The following is a 26,229-nucleotide window of genomic DNA, read 5'->3' on the forward strand; positions in this document are numbered from 1 at the left end:
TTCCTTGTAAATATTTTAGACACCCTGGCTTTATAAATAATTATATTTATAATTTTGTCATATTAATTTAGTATTAAATTAAAATAACTTTTCTAGGAAATAATAATCATTTTTATTTTAGAAAGTATTTAAAAATAAGTACTATTAATAGTAAGGATCAATAAATTCCAATTAACATCATTTGAAAAATTCAAGCTATTGAATGACACAGATATAAAAATGTAAATTGTATTTTACTCACAGAATTTTATTTTACAGTAATACTGACTATTCTAATGTCATCGTAAGGTTTGTCTGTTTTAGGATTTGTTTTTACTTGACTAATATTCTGTACAACTTCCATTCCTTTTACAACTCTGCCGAAAACCGTGTGTTTGTTATCAAGCCACGACTGAAAATAAATTTAAATGAAAGATATTAAAAAATAGGTAAAATAAGTAAATAGGACTAAATAATAAAATAAAAAGGGAAATAAATTTACCGTTGGTGTGAGTGTGATAAAAAATTGACTTCCATTTGTATTGGGTCCTGCATTTGCCATACTAAGCGTATAAGGTCTATCGTGCTTTAAATGTGGTTTAAATTCATCCTCAAATTCGCCACCCCATATACTTTCACCACCAGTTCCTGTTCCAGTTGGATCTCCAGTTTGAATCATAAATGTTTTCATGACCCGATGAAATATGTGATTATTGTAATAACCATTTTTCGAGTGAACACAAAAATTTTCAACCGTTTTTGGTACATCTTTACTGAAAAAGTTCAAATGAATATCGCCCATTGTTGTGTGAACAATAGCGTTATCGTATATTCTTTGCATATTAGTCGCCTCTGTTGCCGATATAATATCCTCCTTCGATGGTTTTTCATTGAAGACATCACGATCACAATCTTGACTCTTTGTATCCTCGGGTTCACGTCTTGTAAACAAATAAAAACGACTTTTCTTCAAAGCCGTACAAAATAAAGTTGGATCTGGTTTATTCAATTCTAATGTGCAATTTTCCGAAGCTTCCATTTCCACACTTACAGCACCCACTGGTTTTTTGGCTCTTCCCTGTTTTTAAAAAATAAAGAATTAGACGAAAATTTCAAAAATAAATTAAAAAAGTTATTATATATACTTGAAAAAGCGCCAACTGCATAGGACGAATATTCTCTGGTTTTGCCAAAATTCTAATGCATCGATTGGTGTAAATATTCACGAGTTTAATTCCAAGCATTGTACTATATAAAACAATATAGCCAGATTCATCGAATACAATATTTCCGAGGTTCGCCTCTGTTTTATCCAGCTCTCTTTCAACAGCCATTCTAAAAATAATTTCCTAATTAAAATATGTCGTTTCAACTTTAAGAAATATTAAATAATAAAAAAATTAAATTTTACCGACGACCAAACTCCATGTTTGGTAATTGCAGTGTTGTCTGTTGAAGTTCCGTGTACCTTTGAAGACTTTCGTCAAATACTCGGTATAATTTACCGGTGAGAAAATGAAATATTCGAACCCGTCTATCTCTATTGAGCGAAGCAAATTTCTTCCCATCTGGAGATATCGCCAAACCACATGGATATGTTTTATTTTTAGCAAATTCAAATAAATCCGTATCTAATTTCGAGACAAATTTAACACATTTCGGAAATTTGTACTCCAATTTTGGTCCTGTCCAATATTCAAGAATTCCGGCTTTATCAACTGATATACAAGTTTCGTAAACGGTGTTATACTAAAAATAAATATAGTGAAAAATTATTATTATGAAAATGTGTGCGATTTGTATTTTTACACTAAAAATAAAATACCTTCAACGTTACGACAGGTTTTGTGTGAAGTTTTTCAAAAATATGCAGTGGTTCAGAATTTCCTACACCATCGTAAATAAAAATTTTATTTGAATCTTGATCTGATACTGCAATTGCGGGAATAGCATCTCCATCAGAATAAATCCATTCGGCACATGAAGGTATATAGTTTAAATTTAATATATTAATCATATCTGTAAAGAAATAATAATAATAATAATAATAATAATAATAAAAGGATAAAATTAGATGAAAAAATTATTCTTTCTTCCTTAAGCTCATACCAAAATTTATGACGTCAAAAACTTTCATTGTTTTGTCATTACTAATTGTACAAGCGTGAACTCCATTACCGCTTGCACTTAATGCAACAATGTTTGATCTATAGTGAGCACGATAATGTTTTACGAATTCTATTAATTCTTCTTGTTTCTTCCAAAATTTGATACTACCATCACAACTACCAGTTATGACGAAATTGGTTCTACTGAAAATAAAAAATTAATTAATTAATTAGATTATTGTAATTAGGGGCAAAATTTATAATTCAGTAACTAGATAAATAACTTACTTTGTCAACAAAACGTGAGTAATTACATCTTTGTGCATATAGCTCTTTTCGTATGTTTCACTGCATGGTAAATTGTCCACATAAACCCTCTCGTATTCCAAAACTAAATTGTTTAAAATAGAAAAAGTTGTTATATTTAAATAAAAGGGGATAATGTTAAAATAAATAATTTTGATTAATTTAATTTATAATAATTAAAATATTATGACATTAAATTAAAGATTGACAATAAAAATAATATTAGTGAGGTTATGAAAACAAACTTCTTTTTTTCTTTAACGGTGCAGCTTCTGATGGTAATGGACCAATCCATTCTTCTTCACTATCACTGTGTTCTCGTTTTTCTCCACTCATGCTAAATATACATATAATAATTAAGTTCCTAAATAATAAATTTATTTGTGTTTATTTATTTATTTCACGTTTTGTTTTGACGTCCACTTGCCCAGGGATGGGAATGTAGCTCAGAGATTTACTCATCTTAAAGGTGCATTCACAAATTTTCTAGGAAATAAAAAAAGTACTAAATTAAAATTCTAGTGTTTTCTTTTATTATTTTGGTTATTTTGTGAATTGGCTGCCTTGCCTTGAGTCAGTGCAATGTCAATGATTAATGTCGTAGATGTCTTTTTCATTCGATATTATTAATTTCTGTGAACACTTTTTCTTTCAAAATTAATGTTTATTTGCATTATTAGTTAAATATAAACATATCACTTTATTTTATTATTTCTAAATACTGGTTGTTTGTATTTACAAGAGGCCATTTAAACACAACAAAAACGGGGTGGATTTTGTTCGGATAAAAAATTAAAATTATTATTTTAAAATGGATTTTAATGTAAAAAAGATGGTGAAAGATGCGGGAGCAGCCCTTAGTAGAGTTGTACAGGTAAATATTTTCAATATCATCATATTAAGCGTTGCATTTTTAATTAAAATTTGTGTGTGGGTGTTTAAGTGTTATCGTCACTTCTGACATTTTTGCTTTGTTGAAATGTATAACTCTCCTTTATTAAATTAAATGATTTATCATATTACTTTTTTAAATTTACATATTATTAATTTTATATATTCTTATTAAATTTTGAAATCCTTTGGCGATTTTTTAGTATTAAAAAGGAATTGTCATGTTCCTCATTTATTTAATTCGTCAAATTTAATTGTTTACATTCTCTTATTAATATTCTTCACTTTTATCGAGAACGTGAGAAAATTAATTAATTAATTTACATTAATTTTTAAATTGTTTACAGCTTACAGAAGAAAAAATTGGAACTTCTGAGAAAACAGAACTAGATGCGCACTTTGAACATTTAGCAGAACGAGCAAATATGTCAAAAACTTGGACGGAAAAGATTCTTAAAAATATGGAAGCTGTACTTACTCCAAATCCTGGTATTAATTTAGAAAAATAATATTAGGAGCAGTGTTTTTTAAAAACCATTAGTTTTAATTAGTATTGATATTATTAAAAATATTTTATAATTTTTCCTATAGGTAATAGAATCGAAGATTTTGTTTTTGAGAAAATCGACAAAAGGAAACCAAATAGACTTAGTAATTTGGAATATCTTGGACAGGATATGATCGATTCTGGAAATGATTTCGGACCTGGAATTGCTTACGGTTAGATTGTACAATTTTCTTGAGATTTTATTTTTTAATTCTTTGAACAATTTTAATTATTTATGAATTCAACTATATTAATGTTCCTTAACATTATTTTCCTTAATTATGATTTTAGGCAGTGCTTTAATCAAAGTTGGTCAGTGTCAACAAAAACTGGGTCAAATTGAAAGAGACTTTATCGGAACGGCAGCTAATTGTTATATTCAACCATTGAGGAAGTTTTTGGAAGGCGAAATGAAAACAATTAGCAAAGAGATGGCTATTTTAGAAACAAAACGGTAAAAATTTATTAAAATTAATTTAAATAAAGATTGAATTTTAATATTAATTTAAAAAATGATTTTCTGGACATTTTTTAAAGACTGGATTTGGACGCATGCAAAAATCGTGTCAGAAAAGCAAGAAGCATGTTGGGTCAGCAAAATGTAAGTTTTTCAAAAAAATTTCTCTTATTTATATTATTCATTTAAGTGTTGTGTACGTTTACTCTGAGGTTTGTTTCGCCCCCATTGCTGCATAATATAGGAGAGCGGCGTTTCGCCTGAAGTCTTGCTCGATCAGGTATTAATATCAAAATATAAAAAAATTGGAAATTATCATAGTATCACGATTTCTTTTTTTTTTGGATTGAATTTTTATACATCTCACTTTTTATTTAATTTTAATTTAAGATTACAGTCCCTTAATTTCGTGCAGGAATTGAGTTTTCTTTTTTTGCTTTAAAATTTTTTCCAGCTTTGTTTATAAATATTATTTGTAATTTATTTCTCATTGTTGAGAATTTATAATAAAATTTGAATTTTTGTTTTCTCCAAAATGAAATACACAAGGCCGAGAGGGAATTGAGGGTAGCTCAATCGGAATTTGATCGTCAAGCTGAAATTACAAAATTACTATTGGAAGGAGTTTCTAGTTCACAAGCGGGGCATTTACGTTGTTTACATGAATTAGCTGAAGCTCAAACTCGTCATTATGCTCAATGTCACGCAACTATGCAGGAATTACAACGAGAACTCGCTGGGTAAAGTAAAACAAAATTTATTCCGCATAAAAAAAAAGGATAAGAAGGAGTTTTTTTCCTCTCCATCATCTTTTGCATCATTCTATCCCCTTTTTCAACAACGACAACAACAAAAAAAAAGTTTATTACAATTTTTTTCTCTGTTTTGACATTCCATTACGCAGCTTTCCCACTCTTGACTGGTGATCGAGTGAGTAATGATTTTTTAGAATTTTTAGCGTCGCTCTCGGGACGTATAAATTTATTTTAGAGAAAAAAAAGAAGCTTAGAACCATTACTCATTCGCAATGATCATGTGTCCCCAGTGATTAACAAAAAAAAAATTATTCTCTACTTTATTTGCTAAAAAATTTGATAAAAGAAAGGAATTTGTATTTGCGATTGAAGAAAGGCATTATTGAGAAACTTTATAACGATGTGAAATAAGTGGAAAACATTTAATTGTTTTTAAAAAGAATTTTTATCATTTAGTTTTAAAAATTATTTCCATTAAAAAAATTCTTATTTTCATAAAGAATGATTAAAATAAAATTTGCACATTTGTGTCACTGAGTGGTTCATAGTTTGTATGTTGTCGATCAATTTTTTGTGCTTTTTGCCTCATTTTTCCACTTTTATTATGGTAGATAAATTTCCTCTTTTCTGTGCTTGCAATCTTAAAAACTAAGAAATGTATTAGAGTTTTAAAAGCATTTTTTAAAAATATTTTTTAATATGTTTTTTAATTTATTCAGAGGAAAGAAATAATAATTACTTGAGCTGGAAAAATTTTTAGAACTCTATTACTTTGCATGGGTTGAGGTTTATTTTTGGTGGCAGATTTGCTTTTGTTTTCTTTTTTCTAAGTTTGCAGTGCTTTTATATCACATAACTCTAATGGGATATCTAACAATTTTGTAATTGAGAATATGGAATTTTATACTTTATTTAAAATCGGAAAATTAAATCAATTTTTCTTTTTTTGTTTATTTGGAGATTTTATTTCAAAAAATAAAGCTTTTTTGCTTTATTAAAATTTGAATCTTAACTGAAGTAAAAAATTAATTATCTATAAAAAAAATATTGTTTGAAATGCCATAATGAAGTTTGAAAGTTTCTTCTTCTAATTTTGGGTATCTCTGTTAACTGTCTATCTTTGCTTGGTGCGATTGGAATTGCAGGGCACGTCAACCAAGTCCTCTGCTGCGAGTCAACAGCGAGGAAGTGATCGAGCTAAATCCCTCGCCTACACTTTCCCAAAATTCGCCTACTCATCAGCCTCTAGCTGGAACCCCCTATGTTACAGCTACATTTGACACCAATATTACTAAAGTTTAGTCTTGCACGATATCTTTTTTCTGCACTAACAAAACTGTAACGTTAATTGTTCTTTCAAATTGCAAAAAATTATGTCGAGATAATAATGGTAGTCATTAAAAATATAAATAAACAAAAAAAAGTAAATAACATGTAAACGAAACAATTGTCAATATGGTACCAGCTCAATAGATATATAATCGCTTTTAAATATTGCATAATATATTACTGTTTAATTAAATTCTGATGTTGCCTATATAACTTGAACTATTTAGTTGTATTAACTTCATTGTACGCTGTACGTGTTTACGCATATTTTATGTTAAAATAAATTATTTCCATCCTTTATATATTATACATATATATAAAATAATTTTCATGTCTCACTGGGAGTTTTAGTTTTGGGATATTAGTTCGATCATTTCACGTTGCATGGTTCTGGTTTTATGGCTGGGGTATTTTTTCTTCATAACTTGTTCTTTTGTTTTTCTTAAAAAGCAAATTTTTGAAAAATTTATTTGCCAAAAAAAATTTTTACAATCGAAAAGTAAATTTCGAATCAAAAATTATTAATTGAATTGTTTAAAAAATGTCGTGGCTGAAAAGATTAAAGACTCTTTTTTAGAATATATTCCAAAATATTTTTAAAATCTGCTTTTTAATAATTAACTGTGAAATCTGTGTAGTTAGTTGATTAATATTTAAAGTAATTTTATTAAAAATATCTAAACTATTTTCTATCTTTATCTTATCCTTCAATTTGTCTATCTAGTTTAGTACAGACAAATTTTTTAATTGATATAAAAAAATAATATTTAATTTTAAATTGTTTTATTAAATTTAAAAAAATTTATTGAATATTATTTAATTGTCTTTTTATTTTCTATTCTAAATTCCATCATTTTTAATTTATTGACACTGTTTATTTATTATTATATTTTATTCATTCATGATTCTTCATTTGTTGGACAGATCTCAATTCTTTTAAGTGTTTAGCATAAAATAATTTTCTAAGAAATTTTTTTAATTCATACGTCACGATTCCTACATTTTGCACATATATATATATATATATACATATAAATAAATAATTATAATGTCTATTATAAATGTTAAAACACAAAAGAAATACTCATACATTTTCTTAATTTTGAAAAACTTGAGGAAGAGTCTGTTCAATTTTGGAGTTGTATACTCTACACAGAATGATTCAATTAAAAGTTTCTTCCTATCAGTTTGTCTGGGTGTTCTTTCCATTCATCCACTCAGTCAACATCATCTGCACCTATGGAAAATGGACAAGATCGAGCCCGAGTTGTATGCGATTATACTGCGAGAGATTCCAATGAATTAAACCTCGAGCAAGACGAGGTAACGAAATTTGAAATCTAATTGGAAATCTGGCCAATATTTTCTATATTATTCTTATATTTCGAAGCACGAATTTATTTTCTTTAGTTCCTATATCAAATTGTTATTTTTTTTTTATTTTAAACATTAATGGATTATGTTTAAATTTTGTCATTCGATTTCGTGATTTTCATTAAGAAATAGAATCGGACTATTTTCTTAAATATGTATCAAAATCTATTTCTTTATTATAAAAGTCTTTCATTTTTATTGTTTATTGTTTTTGAAAAAGGAAAAATTCAAAAAAAAAAAAATGAATCGACTATTTATCAACGACTATTATAATATAAATTGATTTTTTATATAATTTCAATCGTTCTGCACGAGGCATGAAGTAATTATAGTTTTTTTATATAGACATATATAATTATAAAATTATATATATATATATATATTAGTTGCTGCTAGTTTTTCAAAATCATTCATATTTCTTTTTTTATGTGAATTTTTACTATAGTGTATAAGTTGATTATTAATTTATAAGTTAATTCGTTTTTTTAAATGTATTATTGTTATGTGGGCGCACTTTTTTTTACGATTAGATTAAGAGTTTTTATTTTAATTTATTTTGTGTATACAATTGAGAATATGTGTTAAGTGTATTTTCCATTTATAGAAACAAATTATATGTGCAATGCAAAAGATGAGAATGCAATAATATAATTAAACAAATACAGTTGAATAAATATATTTTACAAAAATAGAAATCAATAGCTTAACACAATCAATAATCAATTCTGTAAACTATTGAAAATGATGTAATTGTTTGAAAAATCAATATGTGAAATATTGCACAATTTATAAAAAGCCTTGATTACGAAAATTAAGAATAATTCGATATAATCTAATTTATAAATGAAAATTTAATTTGTATAATTTATATTAATAATTAATTATATAATTTAAATTAATATTGTACATTTTATATTTTATAAGAGAAAAATTTTCACAAAATGAGAGATTTTTAAGCACGTACCATTTCTGAAAAAAATTTTAATGTACAATTTTTACAATTTTAATGTATAAGATTTAAGTACAAGAATCTAATCGCATTTACAATATATAATTATATAATTCAATTGCAATTCTTCACAAGTTTTTATAATACTGTACGAATATTTTATATAGAAAACATTATTTAATAATTACTTCACTATATTAAATAAGAAAGAGCACAAACATTATTGTGACACATTATGAAAAATAATTTCCATTGAATTATTTTTAGTTTTTAATTAAAATGAACAAAATAATAGATAAAAATATGAAAATTTTTTAAAGATCATAAGGCATCATAACGTGTCGCATGCTTTGAGTACTTTCAATTATACGCTTTTGTTTTTAGTTTAAGTATCTAGATAAGGAATTGAGCATGTATTGTAGAAAGAATAAATTTTGAAGTTCAGCGATTTTCTTTTGCAAAAAATGAATAAAATTAAAATTCTTTAAATTTTTTAATTCTTTGAACTTTAGAATTTATAAATTGTTATGATACTCTGTAATTTTAATTAGTTTATTTCGAATTTTTCATTATTTAACAAATTATTTTAATTACATATTTATAATTGTGAATATATATGTGTACATATTATATTTAAATTTATTCATTTCAATAAATACAAGCAATTTTAACGATATTTTTCTTTTACTCAATGATTTTAGTTATGCGAGCTTTTTTTAAATGTAGTTCTGTATTTTTCAAAAATATTTACTATTGAAAAGTTTTTTACATTTTTTTTATAGGTAATTTCTATCTCTGTAATTGTTGGAGACGAAGATTATTTAATGGGATTTAGAGGCAGTCAACGAGGGAAAATTCCCAAAGCTTATGTAGAAATTATTAGTAGTAATATTAATTAAATTTAATTTAATTAATTAAAAATTCTCATTTGTTCCTTATATATATATATTAATAAATTTACGTATATATAAATTTTCAAAAATAAATTATACTCTATAAAAAAATATATATATTTAAAATGTAGATAAAAATATTGAAATTGCGATCTATTCCAATTTACGTGTTAGTTATAAATAAAAAATGTTAAATACGTATTGAATTTTAAAAATTAACTTAGGCTTTAGTATGATACAAAATAAATTAATACTTCGTCAGATGACTTAAAATAAAATAATTTATATTACCAATATGATCAATTATTAGTTTAAACATTTTACTTATATTTATTCTTGTAAATCAAAAGAATAATAATTTAAATTATCTAATTGTAAGTAGGTATAAAGCAATATAAATAAAAAAACAAACATTTATTATATATGTATTTAAATATATTTATTGACAACAATTAGTTTTCCATACATATAAATTTAAAAACTAAGAATTTAAAAAATAAAGGCTTGAAAACAAATTTTTCAAAACATTTGTACTAATTATTTATATTTTAAAAATTTAAATTTAAATAACATTTAAATATTTTTGTCCAGAATGACTTTTAAGGGCCAGTTTCACCAACTGAGTTCAAGCATTGAACGCGTTCATAGTAGAGGTTGAACGAGATCAAGTCTCCGCGCACGTTTCACCATCTACAAAACTACGTTCAACTCGGCTGAACTAGGGCGGTATTCATAGTCGATACTTATTTCTTAAGCAGCGACTTAAGCTGACACCTAGATTCATAGTCGCGCATTGTGGATTGACTTAAGCCGCAACTTAAGCATTTGCTTAAAGAAGTAAATGCTTTTGATTTTGAGATGCAGAGTCCCATCTTAAGAGTGCCAAGTATTCATAGTCAAATAGGATTTTCTTATTTGACATTACCGGTGAACTTATTTGAACGAAATGAGGTTATGATTTAAAGTCAACGTTTTAGTTGACTTAAGCAATAACTTATTAGTGTATTTATAGTGAAAAAAGTGTTAACTATGGATATAATAGATTATTTAAGTGACATTGAGGATAATATTGATAATGAAGATGGTCCGAACAATATAAGACGTGCAAAACGATACATTCGAGATGCGGAAAATCCTTTTGAAATAGATGAGTGGGAGTTTCAGAGACGTTATCGTTTTTCAAAAGATTCTGTGTTAGTTGGTATTTTGCCTGAAATACAGGCAGGGCTAATTAAACATAATAATCGTGGTTTACCCATTGCACCACAACTCCAACTACTTCTCTGTTTACGATATTTCGCAACTTCAAGTTTTCAGGTAATTTAAAATTTTTATTTATATATAGACCCATATACTATTCCAAATAGAATATTCCTTGTATGAAAAATCAACGATTCTAATTTTTTTTACAGATTTTGCGCTATATAATAAAAATAAGTAACTTTTATTATTAGAAATTAAAAAGAATCTGTAACCTTTACATTTGTTAAACTTGAATATGTTTGACTTATTAGTATAACCTCAAAGCTAAAAGTAGTTTTTAACAGAACTGAAAATATATTTGAAATTGATTTTATCTAATTTTAAATAACATTTGTACAATTTTGAAACAAAATTTATTGTTAAATAATAAAACAAAAATTAACATTTTGTGTTTTTTCTTAAAAATTACATCAAATTTTTTAAAAATAATATATAGATTATTTTACTCTATAAAAGATTTTCTATAATTCTACTTGTTGAATTTTGTTGGCAAATTTTTTTTCGAAAGTTATAAATATTCTTTTATGTGATAGGAGTGTAAAATTTAAAAATTTATTTAATGTTATATTTTCGCAGCTTGTTCTTGCCGACACTATGAAGATTTCTCAATCAACTGTCTCAAGAATTGTTTTTCGTGTCGCCACGTTGCTTGCCAGTCTCATTAATTTATATATTAAAATACCAGCAACTGGTGATGCCCGAAATGAGAATCATCGTTTGTTTAACGTTTTAGGAAGAGGGCATGGAGCAATAGGACTTCCTCGTGTTGATGGAGCGATTGATTGCACTCACGTTAAGTTAGTCGGCACAAGGTTTAACCAGATTGAGGAAATGTTTAGAAATAGAAAAGGTTATTTTTCACTTAATGTACAAGTAGGTATACTAATGATGACTGTGAGGATTTTTTTTAATATTAGTAGAAAATTTATTTTTGACAAAAATTGTGAATAGTTTTTATATTATTGTACAATTTTTTGTAGGCTGTTGTTGGACCCCGAATGGAGTTTCTCGACATTGTTCCGGAATGGCCAGGTAGAGCACATGACAGCCGTATATTTCAGAATTCGTTAATTCACATGCGTTATATTCAAGGACAATTAGATGGGATTATTGTAGGTGATAAAGGATATCCCTGTTTGCCTTTTCTTATGACACCTCTCAGAAATCCTCATACTGAAGAAGAAATCATGTAAGTATTTAAATTGTTTTCACATCAATATAAGTTAATTTGCTGAAGATAAAACTTGACATTTGTGTAATATTAAATTGTTTCAGGTATAATGAAATTCAAATACGAACGAGAATAATTGTTGAGCGAACTTTTGGTGTATGGAAGCGAAGATTTCCATGTTTGGCACGGGGAATGTCAACTAAGCTTATTTGTTCAACAACAACTGTTGTTGCATGTGCTGTTTTGCATAATATGGCATTACGTTTCAATGACATATTAGAAGATGATGACTTACAAGAATATGAAGAAGTTCCTGTACCTAATGCAGAAAATATAAATATGGATGGAGAAGTCGCACGTCAGTTACTAATTCACCGTTTATTCAATGGATAATAAGTAATAATTTGGAATAAAAAATTATTTATTTCAATATCATATTTTAAAAAGAAAAACCATTACATTAAAATATTTTATGTACATATTTCAATAAAATCTTTTCTTCACAATAAATAACATTGATAATATTTTTACAGCTTTACTTCATTTCACTTCAGAATAAAAATTTGTTTAATAATCTTAAATGTAAATATAAAATTAAATATAATATGATATAATAAAATATAATTCATAATATAATGGAATGTATAAATATATAGTTAAATATAAATAAATCTAAAAATAGTATAAAATCTTGTGTAATAAATTGTCTACTAAAATATAAAATGTTCACTTAATACTGTTAATTGTACTAGCTTTGGAATAAAATAATTTAAAAGAATAGGAAATAAGGTTTTTAAAAAAATAACATAAGTTAAAAACTCGAAGCATAAACAATACATCTCAATTCACAATGGTGTAAGCTCTATTGCCTGTGTTAACCGCATTTCCGCCAATTGAGCTTCTGCTTCGGCTTTACGAATTTCTAATTCGTGGATTTTTTTTAAATGCTCCATTTCTAACTTCTGTTTTCTAATTTGGTGCTCCAATTTTAACGAAAGCAGCTCTTCCTCTTTTTTCATTATATTCAACAAACGCTCAGTCTTTTTCGTCTCCTTATCAAGCTTTTGCTTGTCTACTTTACTACTTGCTGTAGAGCGCACTATGTCCAATTTTTCATAGTCGAGCATGCTCATGCACCTCCTTTTCACAGACAAAGGAGTCGATGTTTGTGAACAATTAATTTCATCTTCTTGAAAACGTCTCTTTTTAACATCAATCACAGAAGATGCCGTGTTCAAAAGGAATGAAACCTCTGATTCCTGAATCTCAGAATTAGAAGTTACAACATTTCTGAGGGACTCTGTTGATACTTCTTCATCATCAAAAACTGCTTCTCGACGTTCTAAAATACAAAAATGATTAGATTATAAATTATTAATAGTATATCTATTTTAAACTTACAACCCGAAAAATACATTACCATTTATTAAATCTTCCGAGAAGTTTGATGAAAAATATGATGGCGCAGTGGCCATTAAATCAGGAACTATAGCGGCTATATCTGGGTCCACTTCAGCAACATTTATTGGAACATTTAAGTTTCCCGTTGCCATTACATCTTGCTTTTCCTGAGTTAAAGCATTTCTCTGCTGCAGCTTCATGTTGCTCCACATTTTTTTTAACTGTTTAACCGACCTCTGCAAAAAAAATTTTTTTTAGAAATTTCAAACTTTAAACATTTAATTTGTTTAGCACAATTAATTATTTTTACCTGCTCTGCAATAAGTACTGAGCCATTGTATTTTTCCTCGATTTCACTCCACGCAGCCTCTTTAGCTTTCAAGGTGGAACAATCGCTTTTGCGATTTTCAATAACATGGGAAAATCTTTTGATAATTTCCAGGAAAAGTTTTCTTTCCGTATTGGTGTAATGCTTTTTAGACATTTTATTACTAAAAAAAAGTTTAATTAATTAGTATTAAAATTTAGTATTATTTATAATAATTTAATTATTTATTGTTTACAAATTTTATATTCCATTATCTTTTGATTTTAATATATAATTTAAGGGACTGAAAGAAGAAGATTTATTTGGATACATTTATTTCTACAAGAAAAAAGAATTTATGTATGAAAGTAGTTATTTTATGTTTATAAACAATTAAAATTTTTTAGCGTACAGCACTTTTTTAAAAACGAAAGTGTATACATTTATATCATCTAATCGCATATATTCTGAAAATTGACAAAAATTATTGTTTTAGAAGTTGTTATTAATTTTTTTTTTATTTTTTACAAATTTTGAAAATTAAAAAATTTGTATGCATTTATAAATTGTATAATTTGGTTTTTTAAAAAAATTTAATAATAATGAAAAGATTTTTTTATTAAAAAAATTTAATAATTAAAAATTAAAATCACATAATTTTTTAAAAATCTATAACAATATTTCAAATAATTTTTCCATATCTTAATAATGGAGAAAAATTTATCTAAATATATTTCAGCAGGATTAAAAACATTTCACTTTTTCTCCTTTCAGGTAGTCATTTTTGTATCCTTTTACTTTTATTGCGGGTACTTTTTTTCTGAAAATATTGAGATATTGCTCGCGTTAAGGGACTTAATCCTACCCCCAATAAAATCCAGATGTTACATACATTTTGCTCATCTCATTGAAAGCAGTAAGAAGTAAGAATGATTTTACTTTCAAAAATTAAAATATATATTTAACCTTAAAGAAATTATTTTAGAAAAATTATATTTCTTAGAACAAAATAAAGTTTATTCGTTTATAACAAATTTTCAACTTTGCTTCTATTTATTATTTTCATAATTCATTACTTTTCTGACAATAAAGATAAGATATAAACAAAATTACCAGTCTTTTTAAATTGAAAAAGGAAAAATAAATTGTGTTCTACAAATTGTACGCCTAATTTTAAAAATATTAATGTTAATATATTGATAATTATTGTGAATATTTCACTATTATGTATCATTATTTATTAAATTTTAAATATATTTCATTCGTTGATTATTAAAAATTTTTACTTTTAAGCAATATTAAATATATTCACAGGTTCATATTTTTGAATTTTGTTTTATTACTGTTTTTTATTACAAACATTTAATAAAAAAAAATATTTTACAAATTTACTTTTTCAAATGATTACACACAAAAATTTTATAAATGACATTAAAAATATACTTACATAATTAAATCACTTGTTCACAATAAAACAGTTTTTAACCTTATACACAAAATTTATATTTATATTTGTAATTATTATTTACTATAAAAACAATTATAATAACAGAATGAACTGTTCGTTCAAACGCTGAAACGAAAAACTCAAATTGAAAACAACGCAGGTATAAATATTCCTTGGCGCATTGAGGCGAATTTTCAAAACCATTTCTTATTGGTGGATTCAAGAGAATATTTACGGAAAAAGCCGATCGTTCAATAAGATCATCTTAAGCATTTGCTTGGTCAAGAAATTCTTAAGCTGCATTTCCTTTACCAAGCAATTGCTTATTTCTGACTATGAATATATATGGTCTTAAGCTCGACTCATTCGAATAAGACCATCTTGATCAAGCAACTCTTAAGTCCTTGCTTAAGTCGGAACTATGAATACCGCCCTAAGTTCATTTCTTAAACGGTCGATTTTGGCGGTTTAAGAGAGTTGATCCATGTTTAATTTGCCGAACTCTTCCGAACCTAAGCACGAAGACTTCCGACCTGTCATTCCGCCTTTCGTTTTTGTTATTCTCTTGTGTACTTTTGTTTGTTATAATATTTTGGTGTGAAAAGTGCAGTGCAGTTCAGAAACAAATATATTTATATAAAAATGGCTGTCCGGAGATTGTTTGATGTAGCATTTGATTCGTCTAGTGATGAAGATAACGTTCCTGTGCGTCGACCAAGGTGGATTCGTGAGCGAAGTCAACATTTTGATGATTTTGACGATTTAGATTTTGAAACTCGATTTAGACTTTCCAAGGAGTCTGCTCTAGATGTTTTATCGCAAATAGAAGATAAATTGGAATTTCCAACTGACAGGTATTTATCCATAAAGTGTATGATAATTAATTCAAGCGGATAAATGAGGAAAATGAGGGAACTTGTTCCTAACCTAAAAATGTATTATTTTTTTATGAATAATTTTATTGATATTAGTGCGTATTTCTGTATAAATGTTTAATTGCAATTTTAAGCAAACTTTATTAGTTCTTCTTTAAAACGTATATTTTTTTCCAATTTCTGTTTTAACATTTACCATAAATTGCCATAAATTAATTCATTATAATGTTTGTAACAATTTTAAAGTATTTTTAGAATTTATATATTTACATATATATGTAAATTATTTACATTTTCCGTTATATCAGGAATCATGCTGTGTCTCCGATGAATCAATTACTGTGTGCTTTGCGATTCTATGCGACTGGTTCAGATCAGCTATCCGCAGCTGATTTTGGTGGCTTCAGTAAGTCTACGGCTCATAGAATTGTGCATCGAGTAAGTGGTGCAATAGCCTCTCTCTACAAAACACATATTGTATTTCCCGAAAGAAACAACGAGATAATGAGGACTCAAGCTGGATTTTATAGGATTGCAAGTTTCCCAAAAGTGATAGGCGCAATTGACTGTACCCACATCAAAATAAAATCTCCAGGTAAATTTTTATCAACTCACTAATAGTGGCTTATTTTAATAAAAAATAAATTCTTTACAACATTAACTTGTTGAACTTTCAAAAAAGTTTACTGTTTTCGAAATATAAGTATTTGTTTAGAAGAAAATGCAAAGAAATGTATTTTTGTTTTCTATAAACATCTATCTTTAAAATAAATTTTTTTTATTAATTGAATACTTCAACATTTTGCAGTGTGCTAATTTAAAAAAATTTTTTAACATGCTTCTGGAATTGTTTGTAATAGGTGGTCAGAATGCAGAAATATTTCGGAATCGCAAAGGATATTTTTCACTGAATGTTCAGGCGATTTGTAATTCGAATTTAGAATTCTTGGATATTGTGGCGAGGTGGCCTGGAAGTTCACATGACAGTACAATTTTTAACAACTGCTATCGCCGGGCCTTATTTGAGGAAGGAAGATTTGAAAATAGTGTGCTCGTTGGAGATTCTGGTTATGCATGTCGATCATACATGATGACCCCCTTGGATACTGCAAGAACTCCTCAGGAGCAATTATACAATGAGTCTCAAATACGAACAAGGAATCCAATTGAAAGGACATTTGGAATTTGGAAACGTCGATTTCCAGCAATGGCATTAGGAATGCAAGTTCATTGGGAGAAAACCTTTCCAATTATAGTTGCTACAGCTGTATTACACAATATCTTGAGGAGAGCAGGTGAAGGATTACCACGTGATGATCCAGACCTAAATATTCCTGCTCCGTGGGATGTGTTAATGCAACAGGGTGAGATGGGTAATCTCGTTCAAGCTGAAGGAGGAAGAAGGGTTCATCAAAACCACCAAGACAGACTAAATCTTGTAGAAAATTACTTTGGAAGGTATTATAAATTTTTTATATATATTTTTGTACTGCAAAAGGAAAAAATCTGTAGTAAAATATATAAATTTTTTCAGAATGGCAAGAAATAATGAAAGAGCACGATAATGTTAAACGTTATCGTAAATCCGTGCTTTTAAGGAGTACCGCAAGAATTGTACATAACATTTACGAACTTCCAAGTGATTGTAACATTAATCGAATTTAATTTGGATTTTCAAAATTTCATATGAAGCCCATAATATGAAATACTAATTGTAAATATAAAGAATATTTTTCTTATAATTTTGTGGCTAATAATAATAATTAAATAGTCATTCAACGGGTAATGTAAATTTAAGAACCGGATTATTAAATAAAATGCCATTTGATAACTTTTTCTATTGCTTTATTTATCACACAATTTAAGTCACAAAACGTTCACACCTTGGGTACACAAATTTTCGACAGGAAAATTTATTTTGGAGAAAAAGAAACAGATATAAAGTCTGTTTCTTTTACTCCAAACTGAATTCATTGACTATTCCATGTTTGGATCTAGCCATTCTATGTCCGACTTATCGCATTTTTCATACATCTCTGCATTCAGGATGCGAGTTTTCAATTTTTCCTGACATAAATGCTCTTGTAGGATCTGCATTTTAAGGCTGTGCTCCTCTTTTATGTGCAGCATATTCAACTCGTGTTGCTCCTCGGCGATTCTTAAGGTACTTTCTAAAGTTTTTATTTTAGCCTCATTCGTGGATGGATCAACTACTTTTTTCGGAAGCACCGGCCTCCTTCTGCTCATTCTTTCAGAAATGAACGACATTTTTTTTCCTGCTTCCGGTGTTGATAGTGTGGTTGATTGTGTGGTTTCCTCAGATGGTACATACTCTGAAACGTAAGCCAATTTTTTTAAAATTAGGTTTACCAGATTCGATATTATTGATTATAATAAAGATTATTTGTAAATTATACGATTTCTTTCCTTTTATTAATCTTACCATGATATTGCTTGTCATTTGTAGAATCAACTTTCAGAGCCTGGCTAATCGGTTGTCGTAGCATCTGGGGGGTGTATCGAGACCAATCCTTCACAGTTTCAGTCTGGAAACAAAGATTAGATATTATTTCTTGTCAAAAGTCAAACGTTTCATTTCATGACTATATTTTGTCATTACCTCTTCATCTTTTTCGCCATCTGCGTTGCTTTCTTGCATTTCATCATCTTCAAATGCAGATGGGTCCAATATTTCGGCATTAGACTTGACTACATAACATAAATTAATTTTTATAATTATTCATAATAAAATACAAAATATTTTTAATAAATCTATTTCTTTTTTTTTATCTATTTGTTTTTGTGAATAACGAGGTTAGGTTGAAAACTTACAAGGTGACGTTAAAAATGAAGAATCTCCATCATAGGTGTTGTTGAATCCTGAAGCTGTTGCTTGCAGCAAACCGAGAACTCTGTCACTTTCAGGATCTTCTTTAGGTTTATTAAAGGGACCACCACCTACATTGAAAAAAATTTTACTTTAGTATTTCCTGTAACTTTGAGGTTATTAAATATACATACATACATAAGCAAAATATTTATTACAAAAAACCCTGTGATTTCATGTTATTCTGCATTTAAACCATCCTAATAATTTTATGTAACATATTTTATTTTACATAAAAGTCAAATTAAAGAACAATTTTTATACTGTTTATACTTTCAGTACACTTTAGATTTAAATTAATTACAATTTTAATTATAAAACACATTCGTCTGAATCAAGTGTATATAATAAATAAAACAAAAACTTTCATTTTGCAAAAACACAAAGAAAGGTATTAATTATTATTAATGATATTAATTAATTTCCGAAACATATCAGTTTTTATTTCTTTTTAATTTATTCAGTATGTTTGTTTATATTCAGAAGTGTCAATTTCTATTGCAATTAGTAAACAAATCTAACGTGTAACTTTGAGGTTATGAAATGTACAAACCTGTTTTGAAGGTTTGCAGTTTTCTTTCTGCAGCATCTTTCTTGACTCTCTTTTTAATATTTTCCCACGACTGTTTGAGAAAACTAGCTTCTCGATGATGTATGCCCGATATCACATTAAATCTATCACATATCTTTCTCCATTCCTCTTTCTTCCTGTCTAAACTGACACCATCAGTTTTCCTACAATCTATTATATGACGATGATCCTGGATTATCGTCAGCAGAGCCTCTCGCTCGCTACTGAGCAAATTGGGCTCTCTAGTCCTGATTTTTTTATCCATTGGAACTTTAAAATTCATTATTTTAACAAAAAATATAATTATACAATGTTACACTGTATAAACACAAAACTGAATTCAGGCGGCAAAACGGCTAGGGAATGCTAGGAAGTATGGATTAACTAAACGCGATCACCTTAAACTACGATTAGACTGGTGAAACGTACGAGCGATCAACTCTGACGATCAAGAGATGAACTAGGTTAGTTGATCCGAGGTTAACCGACCGTTGGTGAAACTGGCCCTAAATGTAATATAATTGTCCAGATAGTTCACATTTCAGATGTTTTACCTTCAGTTTAAGGTTGACACTCATGATTCAACTTCTATTACAGTTCTAGGTATCGTAAATCTTTAGTGGTTTTAGAAGGAAGCTGAAGCTGAATTTTCTCTGGATTTATTTCACAATCACAATAGTTACAAAAGGAAGATTTTTAAAATAGTGTTGATTTATTGTCAGTTTTTTTAACAAAGTAAATTATTGATTATCAATGATTTTAATGAATTAGTGAATTATACGAGTTGATAAACATTTACATAAATTAACCCAAGTTTTCTTAACAGCGGACATTTTTTGTGTTTCTCTTTTTGTCAAAACAACTTTCATAATGTGCAAAATGTAGTTATTAATTTTAACTAATTTAAGAAATCGAATATCAAAAAAGTTAATAGTGTGTTAATAATAAAAGGAGAAATATGATTTTTTGAAACGTCAAGTTTTGCGAGCGCGTAAGCTTCTCGTCTTGTGCGACTCGCCATATTGGTTCAAAAGTGTTGGTTCTCAAAGAATATTGAGATACGAATTTTTTGTAAATGGACGCACAACAAAAAGAGTCAAGAATGGAAGAGACAAAGATCATATATCATATTGATGATGAAGAGACCCCATATTTAGTCAAGTTGAGCATTGTTCCCGAGAGGGTAACACTGGCTGACTTTAAAGCTAGTTTAAATCGCCCTAATTATAAATTTTTCTTTAAATCAATGGATGATGATTTTGGGTATGTATATATAATTTTTCCCATCGATGCATTTTGATTTTAATGACAAATTTATTTTAATTTATTAGTTGGTTTAAAAATTAACTCTTTTGTTTAGTAATTAAATAAACATTCACCAAATGGATTTTTCATTGAATGACATTTTTTATAATATTCAATTTATCAATATTTAATGAATATTAATTCTTAAACAAATAAAAAATTTTATTCTCGCACAAAAAACGTCAATAAAGAATGTTTTCAGAAAAATATGTTATCAAATTTTACATAGAGTAGTTTTTACTAAAAATAACAATGATTTTGAAGATTTATTTATATTTTATTTTGTAGGGTGGTAAAAGAAGAAATTGTCGATGATGATGCTCATCTTCCTTGTTTTAATGGCCGTGTCGTTTCATGGGTAAATTAAAAACAATTCAATTTTTTATTATAGAAAAATATTTTTTTTTGCATGAAAATAATTGAATTCTTGCAATTTTAGTAGTATATTTATTAAAAACGAATGATTTTACTTAATGATAGTTGGTATCAGCTGAGGGAAGTAACGTGTCAGATGGTACATCGCAGTGCACAGAATCAGTAGCACATGGAGAGCAGAAGCATGATCATGTTGATCATGTTCATGGAGCTCCTGGACTTACAACTCGTGGTCCGCTTTCTCTTTCTCACGATGACACACTAACGGAAACAGAGAGTATAATAAGTAGTCGTCAAGGTCATCATTTGCATAAAACTTCGAGGCATCATGCAGACAAATACGAAAAATACCACAAATATAATGGTATGTTTTTTTTTTATATAGGCGAGAACAATATGAAACTTATTTAAATTAATTCTTTTTTAGGACTTCGTATAAATGGTCATTCTAAACATCGCTCTGGTCATGGTTATGAAAGTGCATCAATTCTCAGTTCTGATTTAGAAACTTCAACATTTTTGGAATCAGACGACGATGCAAGTAGTCGTATTACATCGACAACTGGAGGTCGTCACACCAATATGAGTAGTACAATCGATAGAACAACCATAGGTAACATTTTTGTTTGAAATTAGTCTGGAAGCTTTTTTTTATGAAAGCATAAATTGTAAATTTATTTTATTAGATCGTCGCAGACCTCAAAGAAGGCGTCGTCATAGATTACCACCAATGTCAAGAGCATCATCAATCAGTAGTATTACAGATAGCACAATGTCTTTAAATATAATAACAGTTTCTCTTAATATGGATACAGTCAATTTTCTTGGAATCAGTATTGTAGGACAAAGCAATAAAGGTGGAGATGGGGGTATTTACGTTGGCTCAATAATGAAAGGGTAAATTTCATTTATTTTCCAAAGATCAATTCAATATAATAATCTCTGTAAAATAACATTTGGCACAGAGTGATAGGAATTAAATTTATCATAAACAGTAAAAAGAAGAAGAAATTAAAAATTTATTTATTTATTCTTTCCAGTGGAGCAGTTGCCTTAGACGGACGAATAGAGCCTGGTGACATGATTCTTCAAGTGAATGATATTAATTTTGAAAATATGTCCAACGATGAGGCTGTCAGAGTTTTAAGAGAAGTAGTCCAAAAGCCTGGGTAAGAAATTTATTTTTATTAATGTAAAACAACTTGAGTTTAATTTATTTCTTATTTGTAGTCCGATAAAATTAGTGGTTGCCAAATGTTGGGATCCTAATCCAAAGGGATATTTCACCATCCCAAGAACTGAACCCGTTCGACCGATAGATCCCGGTGCTTGGGTAGCTCACACTGCTGCAATTAGAGGCGAGGGATTTCCTCCCCGACCACCAAGTGCAACAACTTTAACTTCCACTTCCAGTAGTCTTGCAAGCACATTACCAGATACGGAGCGTGAGTTTTATTTTCTCAATTATTAATGCGTCCTTTTCTTTAAGAACTAAATCTCGAACGATTTCAGGAACTTTAGAAGATATACATTTAACGATAAATACGGATATGCCAACTATAGTACGAGCAATGGCACGGCCTGATTCAGGATTAGAGATTCGAGATCGTATGTGGTTAAAGATCACCATTCCAAATGCATTTATTGGAGCTGATGTAGTTGATTGGCTTCACACACATGTAGAAGGTTTCATAGATCGACGCGACGCCAGAAAGTATGCTTCATTGATGCTGAAAGCTGGCTTCATCAGACACACTGTCAATAAAATAACTTTTTCTGAACAGTGTTATTATATATTTGGCGATTTGTGTTCAGCTATAAATAATTTGAAACTTGACTGTGACACAGTTGGTCCATTGCCACCACCTAGTTCTTGGGATATGCCTTATTCAGGAACATATGCTCCTCATTCAACAACAGGCTACAGTCCAATGCCATTTAACTTTACCAGTGAGCCCACTGTTTATGGATATCATCGGGATGAAAGTATTCACAGTGGATCAGGTAAATATTTTTAAAATTTAATTCTAAACATGATATAATAAATAAATGTTTTTGGTTCCAGGCGGCAGTAGTGCAGGTAGCGAACATATTTGCAAGGAACCAATTCATGATCTCAAATCCTGTTCATCAGCATCCGAATCAGAACTTCAAATGCCATCTGTGCCAGTAATGCCAAAACAGAATTCAGGTAATGGAAATGGTTCTAATGGGAAGAGATCTAATGGCAGTCGCAGTCGATCCAGTGGTTCTGAGCAATCAGTGCAAACAGGAACTGGATCGGGGATTCAGTCAAATCAGCAAGACTTATCCGGTAGTAGACAGTCATTTCGCATTGCGATGGGCAATCCTTGTGAATTTTTTGTTGATGTCATGTAGATGTGGGTCTGTCTTTTCAACAACTGAGACATTAATTCATATGAGATCACTGAAAAAATAATAATTTTCTATTACTTTATTTATAAAAATAATATATTTCGTATATTTTTACAGCTGATCTCAGCAGAATTTATTGTCAGCTTTGCATTCGTTTTGTGTTTGACGTACTAGTAAAAATCATTTATTTTTTTTTAAAGCTAGCACATCAAACATGGATAAGATTTTTCTCTCTTTATTCAGCATTTTAGGTTACTATTTCTATGTAGATTTTCAAAATACTGTTTTATGCATGCGACACTATCGAAATAAAAATTAAGGCTCGATAGTAAATTACTTTAAACATACATACATACATACATACATACATACATACATACATACATTTCTACCTTAACCCTTCGTCTGTGAACGTGGGTCATTTCTCCATTTGTTTACAAAAAAATAAATAAATTTTTTTAGCATTTTTATAAGAAGTTAAGGGTTGTAAAAAGTACCATGAATTTTTTTTGAGCACATTAAAAACAGTCGAACGTTAATGACCCACGTTTACAGACGAAGGGTTAAATTTCCATTTATAGAATATAAAGATCAGCAGATGTTTAAATTACTTTATTGCAATGTTTTTAAAGATGATAGTTTAGTTGAACTAATGGAAAATATTTTTATAATGAAATAACACGTAATGTAAGTCACATCGTGTTTAGTAATTGAGGTAATATTATCACTTTTTGGTAATTCCTCAAGTGACATTTCTATTGAAAATAATATTATATTTGTTTTTATTCTATATAGTTGTCAACACGCACACGCATGATTTATTGTAAATAACACGGCTCTTTAATAGAGAATATTTTATATAAAAATGAAAACATGATAAGAAGGTGCATGAACTATTTTTTTCTGAAACTTGTTGCTTAAAACTCAGATAGTTGACATTAACATTGTTCCATTGGTTTCCATTGATTTTAGGATTATCTACGACAATGGGGCAGCTATTTTTTTAAAGTCTTCAAGATATTTATCAAATATCAAACGAACGATTCGTCAACTTCAATAGTAAGAAGAATTTGTTGACACAACACCACGATATTTCTATTATAAGTACATGAACATAAACTTAATCATCTTCGCAAACTCAATGATGAATCGTTCGAAACGTACGTAATCAGATCTTCACATATTTCTACAATTCCAGAGTTGAAAATATATCTAATAATAATTAATGATACGATTATCAATTAATTTTTTTTTTTTAATTAAACAAAAATTTACACTTCATGTCAATTAAAAATATGAATATTTAAAATTAACTATTAAATAGCAAGAAATAAAAATAGAATAAAAGGATTTAGATAAAAGTAATTCAAGATTTATGATTTAAAATATTTTTTCCATTTACTGTACCATAAGATGGAAAAATATATAATTAAATAAATAACATTTGTTTTTTAACATTGTGTTCATTTTGATTACTTTTTCTTTTACAAAATCATTTTAAAACTTTTTGACATGATTAAAAAAAGGGAATTATTTTTTTATTATTTATAATAAATTTTTTCAATACTTTTATTTGTAGGTAAATTTCCAACTCTGTTTAATGAGATGCTCCTCAGAAAGGGACATGTATATAGTTATATATTGTACTAATACTGAATGTGCCATTTAAAGATTTTTTAAGATTAAAGTTACGAAAAGTATTGTACACCGTCTTGGAATCATAAAATTTGCATTTTGAATTCTTTTTCTATTATGAGCTGTTTGCATGAATTTGTGGTGGACTATTGTAAAGGAAAACACATTTATTTTCTTGTTAAGTTAAATAAGGTAAGTCAAATAATTTTTTGACGAAATACGTACAAGTTGGAAATGTATGAGCAAATATATTTTAATGATATTCTTTACTGTTTATTTTTATGCGTTTTACTTTTTTTTTATTATTATTATTATTATTATTTGCAATTTTTAATTAAAGAAATTATATCTGTGTGAAAATTCGATTCAAATGTTTTTATATTATTTTTTATTATTTGAAAATATCCTGCAATGTTTTTTAATTTTTATAATTGAATGTTACAATATTTGTTATCTTTTTTTGTTTTTAATAATTTAATTGTTTAAATTCTTTTGTTTAAACGTTCTATATAATTTGAATGTTCACACAAAATGAGTTATATTTTTAGATTATATTAATAGTACATATAAGTATCTACTTTAAAAATTCAATGCTTGATATTTACTGTTTTTGTGAAATTTTACAACTTCGAATAATACATAATACATAAATGTAAAGAGCTTCAAAACATGAAAAAAAAAACAATTTAACGTCCAAGGATAAAAACAAAAACGCAATTAGGTTTGGATATACATAGAATTATCCAAATTTGTTTGTGTGGTTTTTTTTTTAACAGTGTAATGTCTAAATGCATAGTTAAGTAATTATTGTTAAATCTTCGTATATTATGTTCATTTGTAATTAATACTTTAAGAAACGGATACGAGATTTCGAAAAAATTTTTGTGAAATATTTTAGTGCGGTTGCATTTTTATGAATATAAGTAATTAATTAAAAATTAAATTAAATTTTGCAATCGATTTAAATCTTTGCAAAATGTGTAAGCAAGGAACAATTTTCGATAATTAGTAATACAACATAATTTGTA

General features: G+C 27.8%; 7 protein-coding genes across 17 annotated transcripts; 4 read left to right on the forward strand and 3 right to left on the reverse strand.

Annotated features, from left to right (window-relative positions):
- Positions 1 to 214: 214 nt before the first annotated feature.
- Positions 215 to 2,850, reverse strand: LOC127283443 (peptidylprolyl isomerase domain and WD repeat-containing protein 1). 2 transcript variants are annotated; one of them, XM_051308315.1, is made up of 8 exons: positions 2,639 to 2,850; positions 2,376 to 2,478; positions 2,089 to 2,288; positions 1,805 to 1,998; positions 1,391 to 1,728; positions 1,125 to 1,314; positions 482 to 1,057; positions 215 to 391 (listed from the first exon to the last, which is right to left on the reverse strand). In XM_051308315.1, the coding sequence occupies exons 1-8, from the start codon at positions 2,727 to 2,729 to the stop codon at positions 248 to 250; spliced, it is 1,836 nt and encodes a 611-aa protein (XP_051164272.1). In that variant the 5' UTR covers positions 2,730 to 2,850; the 3' UTR covers positions 215 to 247. The 2 variants fall into 2 exon arrangements, with proteins under 2 accessions (XP_051164272.1, XP_051164271.1); XM_051308314.1 differs by having other exon boundaries at positions 2,089 to 2,291.
- A 105-nt stretch (positions 2,851 to 2,955) lies between these two features.
- Positions 2,956 to 9,818, forward strand: LOC127283448 (endophilin-B1). 8 transcript variants are annotated; one of them, XM_051308320.1, is made up of 9 exons: positions 2,956 to 3,267; positions 3,632 to 3,773; positions 3,876 to 4,004; positions 4,123 to 4,285; positions 4,369 to 4,432; positions 4,533 to 4,568; positions 4,838 to 5,028; positions 7,560 to 7,695; positions 9,478 to 9,818. In XM_051308320.1, the coding sequence occupies exons 1-9, from the start codon at positions 3,205 to 3,207 to the stop codon at positions 9,592 to 9,594; spliced, it is 1,041 nt and encodes a 346-aa protein (XP_051164277.1). In that variant the 5' UTR covers positions 2,956 to 3,204; the 3' UTR covers positions 9,595 to 9,818. The 8 variants fall into 8 exon arrangements, with proteins under 8 accessions (XP_051164277.1, XP_051164284.1, XP_051164283.1 ...); XM_051308327.1 differs by lacking the exon at positions 7,560 to 7,695 and adding an exon at positions 5,193 to 5,218 and having other exon boundaries at positions 9,478 to 9,596; XM_051308326.1 differs by lacking the exon at positions 9,478 to 9,818 and adding an exon at positions 5,193 to 5,218 and having other exon boundaries at positions 7,560 to 7,592.
- A 586-nt stretch (positions 9,819 to 10,404) lies between these two features.
- Positions 10,405 to 12,546, forward strand: LOC127283449 (putative nuclease HARBI1). Its single transcript, XM_051308329.1, has 4 exons — positions 10,405 to 10,905; positions 11,428 to 11,724; positions 11,832 to 12,040; positions 12,127 to 12,546. The coding sequence occupies exons 1-4, from the start codon at positions 10,618 to 10,620 to the stop codon at positions 12,413 to 12,415; spliced, it is 1,083 nt and encodes a 360-aa protein (XP_051164286.1). The 5' UTR covers positions 10,405 to 10,617; the 3' UTR covers positions 12,416 to 12,546.
- Positions 12,547 to 12,867: 321 nt separating this feature from the next.
- On the reverse strand, positions 12,868 to 13,908 carry LOC127283159 (uncharacterized). Its single transcript, XM_051307850.1, has 3 exons — positions 13,734 to 13,908; positions 13,443 to 13,659; positions 12,868 to 13,364 (listed from the first exon to the last, which is right to left on the reverse strand). Exons 1-3 carry the CDS (start codon positions 13,905 to 13,907, stop codon positions 12,868 to 12,870), a joined length of 888 nt encoding a protein of 295 aa, XP_051163807.1. The 5' UTR covers position 13,908.
- A 1,745-nt stretch (positions 13,909 to 15,653) lies between these two features.
- Positions 15,654 to 17,887, forward strand: LOC127283450 (putative nuclease HARBI1). Its single transcript, XM_051308330.1, has 4 exons — positions 15,654 to 16,031; positions 16,361 to 16,647; positions 16,913 to 17,510; positions 17,587 to 17,887. The coding sequence occupies exons 1-4, from the start codon at positions 15,820 to 15,822 to the stop codon at positions 17,615 to 17,617; spliced, it is 1,128 nt and encodes a 375-aa protein (XP_051164287.1). The 5' UTR covers positions 15,654 to 15,819; the 3' UTR covers positions 17,618 to 17,887.
- On the reverse strand, positions 17,882 to 19,987 carry LOC127283451 (uncharacterized). The gene is made up of 5 exons (XM_051308331.1): positions 19,493 to 19,987; positions 18,885 to 19,010; positions 18,673 to 18,761; positions 18,496 to 18,598; positions 17,882 to 18,385 (listed from the first exon to the last, which is right to left on the reverse strand). Exons 1-5 carry the CDS (start codon positions 19,791 to 19,793, stop codon positions 18,030 to 18,032), a joined length of 975 nt encoding a protein of 324 aa, XP_051164288.1. The 5' UTR covers positions 19,794 to 19,987; the 3' UTR covers positions 17,882 to 18,029.
- Positions 19,988 to 20,117: 130 nt separating this feature from the next.
- Positions 20,118 to 25,477, forward strand: LOC127283453 (segment polarity protein dishevelled homolog DVL-3). Of its 3 annotated transcripts, XR_007843360.1 has the most exons (11): positions 20,118 to 20,773; positions 21,104 to 21,173; positions 21,296 to 21,554; positions 21,618 to 21,803; positions 21,877 to 22,087; positions 22,231 to 22,359; positions 22,421 to 22,635; positions 22,712 to 23,194; positions 23,256 to 23,504; positions 24,539 to 24,726; positions 25,146 to 25,477. XR_007843360.1 is itself a non-coding variant. In XM_051308339.1 (10 exons), the coding sequence occupies exons 1-10, from the start codon at positions 20,586 to 20,588 to the stop codon at positions 24,571 to 24,573; spliced, it is 2,025 nt and encodes a 674-aa protein (XP_051164296.1). In that variant the 5' UTR covers positions 20,118 to 20,585; the 3' UTR covers positions 24,574 to 24,931. The 3 variants fall into 3 exon arrangements, 2 of the variants coding, with proteins under 2 accessions (XP_051164296.1, XP_051164295.1); XM_051308339.1 differs by lacking the exon at positions 25,146 to 25,477 and having other exon boundaries at positions 24,539 to 24,931; XM_051308338.1 differs by lacking the exons at positions 24,539 to 24,726; positions 25,146 to 25,477 and having other exon boundaries at positions 23,256 to 23,569.
- Positions 25,478 to 26,229: the final 752 nt, after the last annotated feature.

Source organism: Leptopilina boulardi, unplaced genomic scaffold (genome assembly GCF_019393585.1).
Source record: "Leptopilina boulardi isolate dan_hultmark-lab unplaced genomic scaffold, ZJU_Lbou_2.1 LbouV2_31, whole genome shotgun sequence".
Taxonomy (NCBI): domain Eukaryota; kingdom Metazoa; phylum Arthropoda; class Insecta; order Hymenoptera; family Figitidae; genus Leptopilina; species Leptopilina boulardi.